The 17,524-nt window shown below is 33.6% G+C and overlaps 1 protein-coding gene across 1 annotated transcript; it reads right to left on the bottom strand.

The window, feature by feature from the left end:
- Positions 1 to 642: 642 nt before the first annotated feature.
- Positions 643 to 2,425, bottom strand: LOC149394874 (uncharacterized). Its single transcript, XM_089613977.1, has 3 exons — positions 2,173 to 2,425; positions 1,922 to 2,098; positions 643 to 1,044 (listed from the first exon to the last, which is right to left on the bottom strand). The coding sequence occupies exons 1-3, from the start codon at positions 2,304 to 2,306 to the stop codon at positions 816 to 818; spliced, it is 540 nt and encodes a 179-aa protein (XP_089470103.1). The 5' UTR covers positions 2,307 to 2,425; the 3' UTR covers positions 643 to 815.
- Between the last annotated feature and the right edge of the window lie 15,099 nt (positions 2,426 to 17,524).

Below are 17,524 nucleotides of genomic sequence, written 5' to 3'. Positions count from 1 at the left end.
GTAAAACATCACATATCTCCGTACTCCTATCAAATACTTGATTGCAATTTGTGTATGGTATGATTTTATGAATTATTATTCACTCACTCGTAACAAATCGATTTCCTTGAAAAAAAAATAATAATTAAGAGTTGACAATTGTACTTGAGGATAAGGGTGAAATGAGGTTTTATTCGGTTAATTATTAACAATAGAGGTTTATTTGTTTTGGTTTGGACTTTGGACACCTAAGGTGGAAAACTATTTTCTATTCTTTTAAAACATAAATGCCTAAGAAACACAATTTAAATTCCTTTTATTTACTTTCAATCAACCACAATAAATTAAATTTGTTAGTTGTAATTTATCAAGTCACTAATTTTAACCCGATAATATTTTATAGTTCTTAATCTCAATTAATATATTTCAATAAATTATTTCCTTATAATATTTTCTCTTCTCTCACAGCATCCTCGTTGCATTCGAGTTTTTCTTTTCTCTCATGGTTTTATTTTTTCTCGCATTTTTTCGGGTTCTAAAGGAGCCTGAAACCTTGAATAATGAATAAGAAATACAAGTCATATTTGGACAAACCATTTTGAGTAGTTATTGCATATTAATGAATTCAAGCCTAATAAGATTTTCTTTCCAACACACATGAGAAGCTTGACCAACAATCATACACTTTAAAGTGGCATTATAATTTCACAACCTACGTATATATGAGTTCTCACAAAGCACGAGCCATCTCATTGAATTTAGGGTATTCATATACATCACATTGGCAATTCATATGCGTTTTGAAATTCTACATCAAGAAGAAGAAAGTTCTTGACTCAATAGTCATCATCGTCATCTCTTCTCGACCTGCCTAAATTACGCACAAAGGCCGCGGCTGCACCGAGAAAGAGAAAGAAAGCCAAGGAATCGAATCCACCTCCGACACCAACGGCGACACCGGGGCCCGGAGCAAAGAAAGAAAACGGAGACCAACCATAGCCGTAGCCATAGCCGTAACCCCCGACTAGAGGAGGGGCGACCCGAGGGTTCACGTAAATGTTGGTCCTATACCATAAGCAAAACAAGAATAAAAACTCGTCGATTTAGCGACATTTTATTGTACGTTTTTTTTTTTTTTTTGAGCTATATTTTCTGTGGAAATCAATTATAACAATTTGGTCCTCAAGCTAATTTAAAAACAAAAACAGACCAAATTGTACCCAAACTATTGATTTCGTAGTATTTTAGTCTTTTTCAAATAAACTAGTAATTTGTTTATAAGTAACTAAGCCACATCAAATTTATCATTTGCTAAATAGCAACGTTTGGTTAACTATAATTAGTTAGTCACTAATTCTATTTAACTGTAATCAAATTGACAATTTGTCCAAATAACTCAATTGATAGACACAAATTATTTGGATAAAATTGTCAATTTAAATGTAGTAAATAGAATCAGTGGCTAATTGACTATATTTATGCAAATTCAAAGTTTCTATATGGCTATACATCTATAGATTCTTTTCATTATTACGAAGTAAACATAGACAACAAAAAACATTACAAACTCATGTAAAAATTTCATTAAATAAAATCTTATTCTAAACGCGCAAAATTGATTATCTTGAAAATCAGAATTCTTTATTGAATTTGGAAATCTTAAAAAAAACAAAAATTGAGGAGAGAAACTTCAGGTAAATTATTAAGAAAAAAATCAAATCTCTGAATTCTAATTATGCTACTCTCTCGCATTATTTCTTCCCTCAAATTTTCTTCAATCCGGATTCCAAACAACAAAAGAAAAATACTATAAATTTTCATTTACATTCTCATCCTATATTTTCCGGGTGTGGAAATATAGGGCACTAAAAATTCCACAACCAAATTTTTCTCAAAAAAAAAAAAAAAAAAAAAAAAAATACTTATTCTAAAGTAAGTTCACCTGGAGTTGTTGTTGTTGATCCTCGGGGCCGATCTCGGTGCCGGAGAACGGAACGCCTGACCTCCAATCCGACCGCCACTCTTCGCCGCCATCGCATCAGAAACCGATCCAACGGTCAGCAATCCAGCCGCCAAACTCACCAGAGCTAACTTCGCCAACTTCTCACTCTTCCTCTTTCTGTTGCGAAAACTATACTTAATTAACACTTCAACAGCTCCCAAAAAAAAAAAAAAAAATCCATGAACTCTTACATGCTTGAGTCTTTGAGTTCCTCTGGTTTTTGTCCGCACAAAATTGGAATCTTCCTCAGCTTGGTGTTGCTTTGAGTTGATACGAACAGAGCGTTCGCGAGGAAGCTCTGTTGGGACGACATTAAGGAAGACATGGCTTGGCTTGGCTTGTTCAGAGCCTAATGAATTCGAGCTTTTATATGTTTTTATTATCTTTTTTTTTATCGAATACTTTTAGTTGTTCGTTTTTGGTTTTTGGCTTCTCAGTTTCTAAGGAAGGAAAACGAGAATAGAATTTCTTCATTTCTGTTCTCTGATCCACATGTTGCCAAGTGGCGTATTACGAATGGTTGATAGAAGATTCAAGAGCTCACAATAATACAAATTTAATTTATTATTGTTATTTTTACTTCTTTTTCTTTTTGGAATATAGGCTACGTATCATTTGTACAAGAAACTCAGACCAGATATTTCAATATTCTTAAAATACTATTTTCCAAAATTAAATTTAAACTAAATTACTCAAACTTAAGTCACCAAATGTGAACTAAAACATAAAAAATAGAGAGCTTTAATAGATTAGCCAATTAAAAAATAAATTTGTCAAAATAGTCAATATTTGATTTATTTTGAAAAATTAACCAATAAATCACATTAGCTAACTTGATCAGATAAAAATACCCTTCAGTTTAATGAAAGGTTATCAAATATAAATTAATTATTAAAAATAAAATAAATAAATAGAAAACATTACAATAAATAAGTCTTCCATTAATAGATTAAAAATTCTCTAAAAATATTACGAGATCTTCACTGTCGATCTTCACCGCTTTTCACCGCCGAATCAACTTGCCGTCTGTCTTGAGCCGCCGATTTTCAGATCGAAAACGCATAGCCTCCCTCGTCACTGAATGAATTAACACGCATTAACAAATAAACACAAATAAACCAAAATTAACAGAACCGAAATTAATACAAATCCACCTGGATCTCAAGCTCGGAATTGAGGAAGCTTGTTGACGGATCTGAAACTCACCGACTATCGTCGTAGAGATCCCCAGGTCTTGATGAGGTGGATTCGAGCGTTCAAGCTTCCTAAATTTTAGATCTGAAGAAAGAAGTAATTATATAGATACAAAAACAAAACCATAAGCAAAAGAAAAGAGGCGCACTGAGAGGGGTTCATCGGTGAACGGTGGTTTTGCTGTCTCATCGGCGTTCTCCTGGGGGGAGTCTCCGGTTATGGAAGAGAGTGATGGTGAGTAAACATGAGCATTTGGTAGGAAACAAAAATCCATTACCATTGGGAACGGAATTCCGATTTTGACTGGAAGGAATTATTCCATCCAGTGTTGATCGGAATTCCACTAGCAATGGTACGGAAATTTCCATTCCATAGGCGGAAATTTCAACTTCCATACATAAAAAAAAAATTAAAATCAATACAATTTCAAAGGATTAAAATGTAGTATTTTTTAAATAAGGACTAAAATGTAAAATTGAGAAATAAAGAATAATGTATTGAGATTCAGACATTTTTTTTAATTTAAACTATATAATAAAAATATATTTGAAAATTATATATGAAAAATATAGGAGAATGTTATGAATGAGTGTGTATTTATAGGAGGATGAAAAAGAGGGGTTTAAAAAAATTAAAACTTGCGAGACGACCTGAAGGAACCAGAAGGAAGAACTTTCGTGCCATTCCGTCTCCTTCCGCTGGACGTACGGAAGTCGTTCCTTCCGTTCGCCATCAACGACGGAAGGAATCCTTCCACAGGTAAGTAGCAACCAGAAGGAACCGGAATTACCGGTGTCCTTCTAGTCCATATGCCCAGGTTTAGTGGTGAGGTTGAAGCGACTGAATTTGTTTTGAATTTTGAATCCTCCGTAATTGTGGAAATTCATCGTCTAATCCTGAAGAAATCTGTCCACATTAATACCAAAATCAAGAAGCAAAGTTACACGATCAGTTTACTTTCTCTTTTTGGAAATTAAACGCAAGTTTACATGTCTGGGTTGAAATGCCACATCATTAATTCTGGCTATTTATCAAAAAATTTATAAATGTTGGCTAATATGCAATCTCAACGTTTGAAATTGGCTAGTCCGTGTGATTATTCTAAAAAAATACTTATAATTGTCCTTGTATTCTCGAATTCAAAGATTTTATCAGTATATATTCTCTCACTTTTTTATGGTTAATATTATTCATTATAATAGTTAACTAGATTAATACTAATAGTAATGTAATTTGTTGTTTAGCACATTTTTCTATGAGTGAACGGCATGGTCATGTTGTTATCAACGGTTCTCTCTGTAAATTCGTTATCACATGAAATTCATAGTAATGATACAAGATTAATACCCAACAGTTAATACTATTAACCATATTAACATACGGATGTCAAGATGCCACACATAATGTAGAGTCAATATATGCAACAACTTGAACTGATATAATAAACGGATAGAAAAATAGACAGTGCGTAAACGAAATGATACAAGATGTGATAACCCATTTCGGTGCAACGTCACCTACTGTGGGGGACAGTGTGTCCAAGTGGAAAGGAAATTCACTATATGAAAAGTAGTACTAGTACAACGATGGACTTATATGAACAATCCTTGCTTCAATCCTTTTACCTAATACTACCTATGAATTTCAACTCAGGCTCCTCCTGAATCTGAGCTCCCATTGTTGCGATATTTCTCGCGCACGCAAGCGTACGTGTGTCGCCCAAGTAATATAGAATGTAAATTCGAATATCGTACCCACAGAGACTAGTTACTCTAGCGATTTTCTAAAACTTGATGCTAATTAATTCCAAGTAAAGTTGAGAAGATGGTTGTAACAAAAGAAATAATAAAACTAAAGCAGAAAGTTAAATACGAGTTTTGCAAGAAGAGAAAGTAGGAGTCACGATTTCACCGGAACTAACTAGGACGGGGGTTTCAGGCTCGAACAACAAAATCTACTCCTATGGATGCTAATCTCACTCTATCAAAATTATTCACTAGCCTCTCTCGAGTGTTCTAGCAAACCTATGCAATTGACGGATTATTATCCTCTCGGCATCTAATCCTATTAAAACAATCACACGCAATGAAACAAGAGTTCAAACGATTACATAAATTGCCTAGAGTTTATAACCTAGGATCAACTATGATGACATGAACAAAAGCACGATTGTTTACTCTCTCTCTCGAGTAGCTAAACAATCCTAGATAACAATTCTAATGGTGATCAATCACTAGAAAGCATAATGAACGATTCATATCAAGCAATCCATAATAATGAAGCAAACAATAATTATCTAACCCTAACGAGCCCCCCAACCATTATCAATCCTGGCTACATCGCAACCCCATAAGAAACTTAGCCTCTAATGGAATTCATAATCAACGCTAAACATAACAGAATAATTAAAAGCACTAAAATAAAGATTGAAACCAAAACAGAATTCATATTAAATAAAATTGATGTGCAACAATAATCCAAAGCAATAAAATAAATAAAAGAAAGGAAAGAAAGAAGAACGAATGAATTCGGAGAAGGAGAACTCGTCGGGTTGTCAATTCCGTTGAAGAACGCCGTTTCCTCTTTCAAAAAGCTCTCAAGAACAACCAAACAATAAAATAGAAACTAAAACAAAAGGGAAGCTTTTTGTTTTCAGAGCTTAGAGTCTAACATATAGGTCAAGGGGTTATTTTCGGAGCATATTGGGCCTTTGGAATGGGTTGATTCGCTCAAAAACATAAAAAACGGAAAGTAAGTCCGTCAAAACCCGAAGAAGGGCGCGGCGCGCGGCTCCAAATTTCAGCTATGCGCGGAGCGCGCGTAAGACTCTGTGATTTTCATGTTCACGTTTCCCGGTATGCGCGGCGCGCGGTCTCGTTCTTTTCCTTGGCGCGGCGCGCGATGGTGGTTGCGCGGCGCGCTGTCTCGCCAATTTCCTTGTTTTTGCTTTTTGACTCTATTTCGACCGTTTTATCTCCAAATCCTGTCATTTTTCCACGAAATTGATTGTAGACGCTCTATTGCTCATCTAAACCTGAAATTACTCAAAAACCTACTAAAAACCATTAAATTACTTGAGGACTCGTCGGTTTTTGGTTCGGGAAATAGGAGTTTTACGCGTGATTAACGCACCTATCACCCATCACTTCCACTCTCAAACACTTTCATGTGTGTTTGGTAGATCTCAATATCAACGCACGTGAATAAGCAATCACGCAATTACAACACCCACAATAATTCTACAACACTAAATAGATCAAAAGATGTGTCTAGAGAATTACACTACATTCATCAAACAATTAGCTTTCTAGTCCGTTGATCGTGCACGTCTAGAAACCCTAAAAGTATGAATGAATGTGTCAGAGCTACTAAGGGAGAAGCGAACAACTTTTTTAGTAGCAAACGTCTCTGGAAATCAATCTAGGGTTTTCTTACTCATACACGCGCATAGAACCAATGTAGAAAGTCCTTCGCGAAACATTTTGGCAAAACGGAAAACTTTCCAGAAATACATGTCAGTATATTGGGACAAGATGTCTTAGCACAAAGTGCAACAAGGTGCATGACATCTTTCCAAAAAAATTTAAGTAAAACATAAGCCGACAATAGACGTATTATTAGGAGCCCATGAACCTGAATTCTCGGCCGGTGATCATCCTGCGGATGAGAGTAGCACAAGTTGCTCCGGCGAGGCAGCGAGAGCCCCCAAGTTCTTCTAAAGTCAATGCGGGACAAGAAGTTCATATGGGAAACGAGCATCGCTCTAAGGTCGTCATCATCGAAAATAGGGATCCCAACTTTACCTCCGGGAAGAAGGTCACTTTGACCAATGTTCTATATGTCCCGAAAATGAGTAAGAACCTTGTTAGTGGCGATCTCTTAAAAAAACCAAGGATCAATGAACAAATGGAAAAGCTTCTAGAAGGCCTTTCTAGAGGATGTTGGGCGCCTACTATCCAAAGGAAAAGAGAGAATATTTTGTGCATGAATGTATCAAGATACTTGCCAAAAGAAAAAGAGGAAACAAATTTCCTCTAAGAGGATTAAGGGGAAATCGGCCAAATGGGTCAAGGGAGAAGCAAATAAAAGAGGAAACAAATCCAAGGACTTGCTTGGCAAGTCTTGGCCGTGTGGAATAAGAGGGTAATGGGCAATATTTGCTCATGAATATGTGATATTCTATAGAAGAGGAAACTACCTTATTGAAGGTGAGACCTCTCCTATAAATAGGAGCCTTATTCTTCACATTTCATTCATCCCAAGTTTTAGAGATTGAGAGCTTCTCTCTCTAGCTTGGCCGCCCCTCTCCCCTTCTCTCTCTAAGTTCTTTTCGTTTTTGTTTTGGCACCTAGGTCCTCACTTGACCTAGCATTTTAGCTCTTCGACTCTAAGACTTGTTCTTGAGTCGTCGTGTTTAAAAGTGCCCACACACTAATTCCTTTTTCTCTCGAGTGATTTAGTGATAGAAACTTTCGTGGTTGCTCGAGTTGGCGAGGAAAGAAAGAGAGACGTGCTGCGAGGGAGACGAACGTTGCAACTTTCCAAAAGCTTCTCAACGTTCAAGCTTCTAAAAAGGTTAGTAATCTTTAACGCTCATATTAGTTTTTATTTACATGTGCTTGCTCTTTTTCTAGCTTAGTAAAATCGTTTTACTTGTCAAAAGAAAATTTTTTAAAATTCCGCCGCTTACCGAAGCGTTAAACTTTTTCTTAAACCCTAGATCAATTCCAACAAATGGTATCAGAGCTCAAACTTTGTATCATTGGCAATGTTACTTATGAAATTTCCCTTTCTGTTATATGCTTTATTATGTTTCTTTATGGCATAATAGACTAACACATATTAGAATTAGCACTATGAAAAATTAATTAAATTTGGTTTAATTTCGTGCAAATTTGATAAGTTTAATAAATGTGAAATTTGTGTGAAATCTAAAATGATTAAAAAAAACATTTTTATATTGTACAGAGAAATTTTATGTTGCTAGATATTATACACTCGGACATATGTGAATTCAATGACATGTCCCGTGGAAGAAATAGGTACTTTATTACCTTTTTTATGATTGCTCTAGATTTACATATGTTTATTTATTGAAACATAAAGACAAAGCTTGTATTGCTTTTAAAGTGTATAAGGCAGAAGTAGAAAATTAATCAAGATATAATATAAGGTTGGAGAATATTTTTCTAGTGATTTTAATGCGTTTTGTAAAGAAAATGATACTGTTCATGAATGCTCTACACCACGTACACCACAACAAAACGGTTTAGCCGAACGTAAAAAATAGGACACTTCAAGATGTGATAAATGCTATGCTAATGCATTTTGAATTGCCTTTTAGTTTTTGGGGGTGAAGCTTTACTTTCTGCATGTTATATTTTAAACCGAATTCAATGAAAGAAAATCCAATTATCTATGCACGAGGTATGAAAAGGGCGAAAGTCGGATATTGAATATTTCAAGGTGTTTGAGTGTAGACTTCTACAAAAACATGAATCCTAAGCTAGGTCATCGAGGGATACAAAGTGCTTTTGTTGGCTATGCTATGAATAGCAATGCATATAGACTTCTAAATTTCGAGTCTTCTAGGGTTATTGACGAACAACCCAAAGTTCCACGAATGAAGAATCTCGAGAGGAGAGTTCTTCTAGGGTTATTGACGAACAACCCAAAGTTCGGATAAGTAAGAGAGTTTGTAAGACTAAGGATCTAGGACCTGACGAAATAGATTCTCAACTTATTTCCTTTTACCTAGTAGAGGGAAATAGAGAGAATTTTGCTCGAAAGATTCATATAGTTCTTCTCGTTGAAGACGATCCTAAGACTTATAAGGAAGTCGTTGCTTCTCGAGACTCTACCTTTTGGAAAAATTCTATCCAAGATTAAACGGATTCTATTATGTTAAACCACACTTGGGAGATTTTCAATTTACCGAAAGGGTCGAGACTCATTAGGTTTAAGTGGGTGTTCCGTAAGAAGTATCATAATGGTGGTACTCTTAACACTTACAAGGATAGACTGGTAGCTAAACAATTTCAACAATGGGAAGAAAATCACTATTTGGACACATATGCACTGGTAGAAAGAACAACAACAATCAAAGTGTTATTTTCCTTGGCTTCTTTGCATACCTAAAATGTTCATCAAATGAATATAAAAATGGCATTCTTAAATGGAGATCTCGATTAGGAGATTTACATAGAGCAACCGGAAGGTTTCGTGCTTCCGGATAATGAACAAAAAGTTTGCAAACTTGTCAAATCCTTATATGGATCAAAACAAGCACGCAAACAATGACATAAAAAAAATTACTCGGTCATACTTTCGAATTGATTTGTCCCTAACATTTGTGATTAATGTTTGTACACAAAGGTGCAAGGTAACATTGTGATCTTCTTATGTCTCTATGTACATGATATGTTGATCATTAGCAATTAGATGAAAGGAATATTAGAAACAAAGAGGTTTCTATCTTCCACTTTCAAAATGAAAGATCTTTAACTTGTTAATACTATCTAGGGTATCAAGGTACGTAGAACCAGTGAAGGTTATGAACTTAGTCAATCGCACTATGTTGAGAAAGTGTTTGACAAGTTCAAACATTTAAAGTTCAAGGAAGTGAACACCCATTTTGATCTAAGTGTCAAACTTGAAAAGAATTATGAAAGGGCCGTGGCTCAGTTGGAATATGCTAGTGTTGTTGGTTGTCTTATGTACTTAATTTAATGTACTCGACCAGATATAACATTTTCTGTTAGTAATATGAGCAGATTTAAGCAATCCAAGTGTCGACCATTGGAAGGCTATATGAAGAATTCTTGGTTTTCTTTTGAAGACCAAGACTCTTGGCCTCCAATACAGACATTACCTGCCATATTAGAAGGGTATGCCGACTCGATTTAGATGTCGAGTGTCGAAGATAACAAATCTACGACAGGATGGGTATTTACACTTGATGGTGCTGCAATTTCTTGAAAATACAAGAATTAAACGTGTATTACTCATCCGACCATGGAATCAGAGTTCGTGGCTCTGGCTTCTGCATGTCAAGAGGCTGAGTGGTTGATGGATCTTCTATTAGAAGTTTCATTTGCTAAAGACAATGTATCTGTTGTGTCAATACATTGTGATAGTCGGTCCACATTAGCGAGAGTATACTTTGAAGTGTATAATGAGAAGTCTAGACACATTAGTCTAAGACATGACTATCTGAAGAAATTGATCACTGATGGAATCATTTCACTCACATATGTGCGTTCGAGCTATAAGATAACGGATCCTTTCACTAAAACTCTTGCAAGAGATTTGGTGAAATCGACCTCGAGAGGTATGGATCTTAGAACTCCTTGAGTTGTGATCCGACGATGATGGCAACCTAATATAACGTTAGAAAATGACTGACATTATGTAATGGGTTAGAACAAGCCATTGATTTAAATATTCGCAACATTATACAATAATGTTGACTATTACAATTAGAGTTTGAGTTTTCTTAACTCTTAATGAAGTTCGATCTTGAAGACAAGTATCTATAAGTAATAGAGATAGTGTAAGAACTTCACCTATGTGAATTCGTTCCAAATTGAAAGTTGGAGCTTCTCTCATAAAAATTCACGAGACATGATGAGCACATGAGCATTAACGGTGTTAAGCCAGTGATGTAGGCAAAGAACCCTAAAAGATGTGTGTAGAGTAACACTGATTTTATCACAAGGAATAATAGGTTCAAAGCCTAGTTACATACAATTCTAATAAAATTTTGTGTTGATTTTACTAAAGAGAAGTCCAAATAGAAAGATATGTATATGTATTAACACTTTTTGCTTTCTTTTGAATTCTATTTTGTTATTTTGAACAAGTGGATGGTTGTTAGGAAAAAAAAAGCTAATTATTAAAAGAATTTTCTTTTAATAAATGAAGGCTTTTGATTATTGTTCACCAAATAACAAAATAGTGTGTTGTGAGTGAGAGAATGTGTATGTCGGAAAGAGTCCCACATGGAGCAAATACTAAGGAGGTGAGCACTGTATATATGTTCTAATTAATAACCCTTATTAATTGCTATTTATGGAGCCTAGAGAGTGTCACTTGTCACTCTTTTGCGCTTGCTTGCGCAAGCAAGCGCGAGCGCGACGTCGACCTCACCGTCGAGGTCGGGCTCGAGTTCGAGCTCGAGCATAAAGGCTTTAGTGGCTCTTTATAGGCGCACTTAGGCACTTCAACACGATGCCACATATGCATCGTGGCGAAACGGCACAGTATACGGGCTCTCTCACGACGATTCTTGCTGTGGCGGATGCCTTACCAATGGTCGCGCCTTCTAGTATAATGGTTAGTTTTAGTTTCTGTTTGAACGAACAGTTGTGTCGTTTGGCCAACGGTCGTGTCGTTTGCGACTATAATTGTCGTTCAAACGTACAGGTACAAATGCTCGTCGTTACCATTCGCGAACAGGTACGAATTCATATATAAACCACATAGGGTTTTTGGAATTCGTCACTTGGTTTTCAAATATCTATCTCTCTCTCTCTAAAACATGCTCTAGAAATTTGTTCTTGCCTACGTTCGAATTTTACTGCGTCTTCGTGCAATCCGAATTCATGTTTGTCGTATCCTGCTATATTCTTATCTGTAACCTTCAAGATATTTTCGAGGTGCAAGAGATATTATAAGAAAAGCGCATCTCATGCATGATTCAAGTCAGGCGTCTTCAACTTTGAAGAATTTCACAACATATTGTATTTATGAATGTTTTGATGTATTTTCTTAGCTTTAGTGTTTAATTGTTTATGTACATTTTGACTATCTTGAAAAAATTAAAGAAAGAGAAAACATTAGTAAACCTTAAATAAATCTATAAATTATCAAAATCATAAGATAAATTAGAGTCCTTAAAACTGCATTATTGGTGTCGTAGATTTTCTAGTGATAACTATATACTTATAAATAATAATAAAAAAATACAAAAAACCTACAAGAAAACGTGCACAAAGAAAAACAACGAAAAATATCATATTCCATGGGTTTCAATGATGTTACATTTATATAGAAGTTGAAATTGACAAGAATACTTACCTCTATAGTGAATATTGATATAAATGTCAGTTAAACACATGCCGTAGGTAATTGTGATTCAGTCTAAAATTAAAAACTGTCTGTCACCTGTCACTAAAACACACACATAGCTTTATAGTTTCCTCAAAATAAATGCATTGTCCAAAAAAAGAGCATTTACCGCAACAAAAATTTTCTAGTTTCGGAGGCGTACGAAATTGAAGAACATGATTCAATAATGGGAGATCCTACACCTGAGTTTTTTTTCTCGCTGTGCACAGGTTGAAATCCCAATCATACTCACAAGAGCAGACCAGACTAGATATGGTTGTTTATTGTACGGAGAGAATAATCAATTTGGATTCTTTGAATTTCTACTGAAACCTTATACTAATAGAATATATATTATTTATTTATTCAAGTAGCATAGATAGCACCACCTTTCCCACCATTCATGCATATCTTGTTCCCTGGCCCACATGTTTAGGATTTTCTTATTTAATATGACATTAATAGTTTCTATTAAATATTAATCACGTTATAGGCCCCACTTCCCCTTCTGTCTATCATTCATCTCGATTCTTTGTCCCTCGTAACCTCTCACGTATAAACTTGGATTATTGAGATGGAACGAATTGGTGATTCCTTTCATTCCAGCGTTATATATAAGATTTAAAATTGGATTAAGTATATATATAACCATATAAAATAAGACACTTTAGTCAATAATCATTTTGAAACGATGTAATTTTAATATAACCAACGTGATAGTTTTAGTTTACTAGCCATGTCATGTTTACTTTTTACCAAAGTACTCTTAATTGTTTATTTTTACAAATTAACGAAAAGTAATTAAAATCTCACAAATTAAATAACTAATTTTCTAACACACGCAATTAATTATTTATGAAATTAAAAAAAAAATTAATCTTCATTTTTCTCTTTTTTCGAGGAAAAAATTAGAAAATTTTATCACACCAAAATATGGAAAACACATAGACTTATTAACGATAATTAATGATTGACAAGAAAATTTTCAAAAATCACAGAGAATCACAATACTATTATTGATTATTAACATGAATAAATTGGCTATCAACAAATATTACCGATTATTAACAACAATAAATTGACTATTAACTGATATTACCGATTATTACAGCCGATAAATTGACCCATAGAAATATCAAGAACAACAATTAAAGAACTTTATCCCTAACTTAGACCCATTAAAACAACGAATACAAAAATTGGACCAATACCATCAAATAAAAAGTACTAGACCAACATTAATGACAGCCACAATTCAACCTTTCGAACCCAATCTCCTAGAACCCCAGTAATATTTTTTTTTTTTTTGAATAATAGAACCCCAGTAATAACTATGATAAGATTTCAACATATGGGGCTTAGCCCTTTATTTTTATTTTTTTATATGAAAGAAGGGTTGTGTTCTTCCCTCTTTAAATAAGAGATAGCTCAAATAACTTTCTCTTATATAAACCAAAAACAACATAAGCAATAAAAAAAAAGACTCATACTTTGGTGGTGGCAGAGAAGGTGGAGGCGGCGGAAGGCAATGTTGTTGAGAGATACAATTCAAGAGTTATAGAAGAGAGGAGGCTTCCATAGGTCTCCAACAACAACGAGTTGAATCACATGATCAAAGAAAAATGCTAGAGCAAACTAGATATGCAACGGAGTGTAACCGTCTGACCGCCACTCGAAACTTTCTCGCTCCTCGCGAAATTTTTGCGGGTGAGACTCTCATAATCAAGGAGTGTACCTAAAACTTGAAATTGAAGCTCCTTTGGAGAATGTTCTCAAATGGTGTATGGGTTTCAGATTTGGCTTTTGATTTCACGGGCTATTTTTTGCTTGTTTGAATTTGGGATTGCGATCGGAGAGAGAGAGAGAGAGAGAGATCAAAATTATAATAGAATAAAATTGGTTATTAGATCCTCAAATTTAGAAAAATTGAATATTAATTAATTTTTAGTTACGAAATTAATCAGTTACAAGGGTATATTGGGTACAAAATTAATGACATCATTTGCCACAACAGCCTAAAGGCTATTTGTAAAAAAAAAAATGAAACGTCGGCTAAAATGAAATTAGGATGTTTCATGTGGCTTAGTTTGTTATATATCTCTACAAAATATTTAATTTTGTCATTTAGTCAATCATTTGTAAATTTTTATTAAATAGCCACGAAATGTTATTTACAAGCTCAAATTGACATAAATACCCAATAAAAATTACAGAAATTAACGTGAAACACACAGACAAATTTGAAAATAAGAAACGATCAAGAAGATACCACACCGTCATTATATCTATTTACTTAAAATTTATAAAATGTTGGCTATTAGCAAATATTTTAATCTAGGTGGTTTAGTTAGTTATAAATTTGTTTAAAATTATGTTTTAACTGTTCACGAAAGTGAAATTTTTAGTACCCTTTCGGCATTGTTCGTCGACTTTTTTTTTCTTCGGATATAGGGAGGATCTATTTTAGGTTTAGATTTTTATTATTGTTATTTTTAATTTCGTGAATAGTATCATAACAAATCAAAAAGAATATTCTATTCCGGTTTGATTGGAATTTCGATCCTTAATGGTCAGAAGTCTTTCTTCCATTAAAGATGGAAATTCTATCTTATTAGAAATATAATTTTCATTCCGTCTAATTACCCAGAATTACTCACTTACTCTTCCGATTGTTATTTCTAATATATATTGAATCCTGTTTCGAAATCTCAATTCAAGGAAATTTCTATATATTGATTTTAAGGATTTCGGTTGTTTGATGAAAAACTTAGAGAAATTAATAGTATCAATTTTTAGTTGGATAAAATTCTCATTTATATGGCAGAAATTGATTAAAAAATAATAATAATACTTTAAATTTTAATAAAGAGTTTGTTGGCTATCATTCTGGAAAAAAAAAAAAAAAAAATTAACCCATGATTCTATCAAAATTTGTTATAGCCAAAATTTGTTGGCGTTTGTCTTCTCTCACGACGTGACTTATAACTCTCATAGGGGATGCTTTGAATTATAGTACTGATAGAGCACTCCTATATGATCAAGTACATGAACATACTTTTAAAAAAGTTCATAATGTACATTTCTAAGATGGGACTTATGTATGTGTGTGTTTAAATGGTAATTTCACTCATCTAGACTTTAAATTAGTCATTGATAGAGGACTGGATGACAATATCGATCATATTATTTTAGTTCGGATATAATCAAATCTTAAAGGTCTTTATAGTGGAATCATTAAGATCTTTAAGCATTAAAAAACAAATATTTAGCGATATAAGCCACAAAAATATAAGCATTTGTATTTTAATCAACGTTTTGTAAATTTTTCGTATATAATCATAAATGTTTCGTAAATAGTCAAAAATATGATATAACCAGCGTTTTTACATATATTTACTATTCTCTGCGTAAATAGATTTACGTGGTTATTTATAAAAGAAAAAATTAACGAAACATTGATTATTTAAAAATTTCTAACGTTTTATACGGCTAGATAACCATTAGATCCATTAAAAAAATCCAAGGTCTTAATCACACCTATTATTTTTCTTTTTTAACCCATCAATTTAATTGTAGGATTAAGGATATTATCAAAGTTGACTACGTGTCTTGAGTTACTCATTGTCGATATTAACTTGATAACTAAATTTTGTGAATTCAATAATTTAATGGATACATCATGAAGTAATTTGCATAGATATAATAACATTATCAAGTAAGAGGATCAAGCCAGTCTATCAAGATTTGTCAACCTCGTTGACGTAATAATGTCTATTCTTATGTATCGAGGTGTCTTTAATCCTAAGTTTTGTAGAAAATGTACTTATTTATATTGAAGTTTACATATTTTTCTATTAAAATTTATGCTTACATGTATAGTGTAATAATTTGTAATAGCGTAATGTGAAAATGAAAAATTAGTGAAAATAATGTTTAGAGTAAGATATTGCTAATCCAAAGTTCCAAGCTAGAAGACATAATGTGTCGCTTGCTGGCACATGTCAAAACACATATATTAGTAGGACTAATTTACTATGGTAGACAGAAAATATTTAGCTAATTTTTATTTAACAATATGAAAACAAGTATGATATTCAATGATTAAGCTTGAGTGGTAAGATCTCCTGTTTGTGAGGTGATCTTTGGAGAGGGCGATGGAGAGTTTAATCCATTAAAAAAACGTAATATTAGCGTTTGAAGATTATATCTTGTAAAAAAAAAAAAAACAAACAGATATTGATACAAAAATTTATTGATATATTGATACAAATCACAAGATTTTATGTATTATTAAACAAAAATTTATTGACACATTGATCCATTAGTACTATCAGACAAAGCTTATTTCTATGCCTGTGATTTTATGTTTTTTTTTTTCTTTTCCTTAAATTTAATGTTTTATTATTACGGGACTACGCCCTTCTGGTGACCATCGACATCCTCAAGTGCAAAATTCTTCGCAAACCATCCAATATATTTTCTTAATGGAGCCTCATATTATATATGAGGGAAAAATTATACAAAATAACTATTTGAAACGAATTGATTAGTAAAATAACTAAAGTTTCAATTTTTTTCAAGAAAGTAACCAAAATTACATTGTCAAATGTTTTTTTTACACCAAAATTAAAATTTTTGACGATTATTAAATAATTTATCACTTTAAAAAAATATATTCATAAAGAGATGTCTACTTGGGTAACTCAAAATCTAGAAAGACTTGAGTTAAACATTGACACAACCATTCCTAGTTATGTGTCCATTTTAGTTTTGGAGGGATTATTCAACCGCTAAAATGCATGAGCTGTCGTTGAAGTTTTCAACAAAAGTTAACGCTTCAACAAAGACGGTGATTGGAGATAATCTCTCGACAACCATAGATGCGATAGTCAAGGAGAGTAGGGAGATGCTAATAGATCGCTTGGCGGTAGTCCCTGTAATTTTAATCCTTGCAGACAGAAGTTGCCCAATCGCTTACTCCATAAACTACTAAACTTCTTTCAAATGTTGGTTAACTCTTTGAGTGCCCATTTTATGTTTAACATATAATTGCAACTTATGTAGTCATTAATTAATGTCAATTTTTGGATCAACAAGTTAGGCACACGTGGCGGGCAAGACACAAACTCGAGAGACCAAGTACATTATTGAGGTCGATCACTTCTCTTTTTTGTTGGTCTTTGGAGCACCGTGATTACAAAGGGTAAGCCTAAAATCTCATGACCTTTATGGAGTTCTCGA

Source organism: Urtica dioica, chromosome 5, assembly GCF_054948205.1.
Source record: "Urtica dioica subsp. dioica isolate 48M chromosome 5, U.dioica_male_clone48M_v1_H2, whole genome shotgun sequence".
NCBI lineage: Eukaryota > Viridiplantae > Streptophyta > Magnoliopsida > Rosales > Urticaceae > Urtica > Urtica dioica.
Note: the sequence above shows the minus strand (reverse complement) of the source record. Positions and strands in the feature narration are given on the sequence as shown.

Coding starts and splice junctions, on each gene's coding strand:
- LOC149394874 (XM_089613977.1), bottom strand. CDS start 2,306: ATGTCTTCCTTAATGTCGTCCCAACAGAGCTTCCTCGCGAACGCTCTG. Junction 2,099..2,172: donor GAACTCAAAGACTCAAGCAT/GTAAGAGTTCAT, acceptor TTTTCGCAACAG/AAAGAGGAAGAGTGAGAAGT. Junction 1,045..1,921: donor ATCAACAACAACAACTCCAG/GTGAACTTACTT, acceptor CTTATGGTATAG/GACCAACATTTACGTGAACC.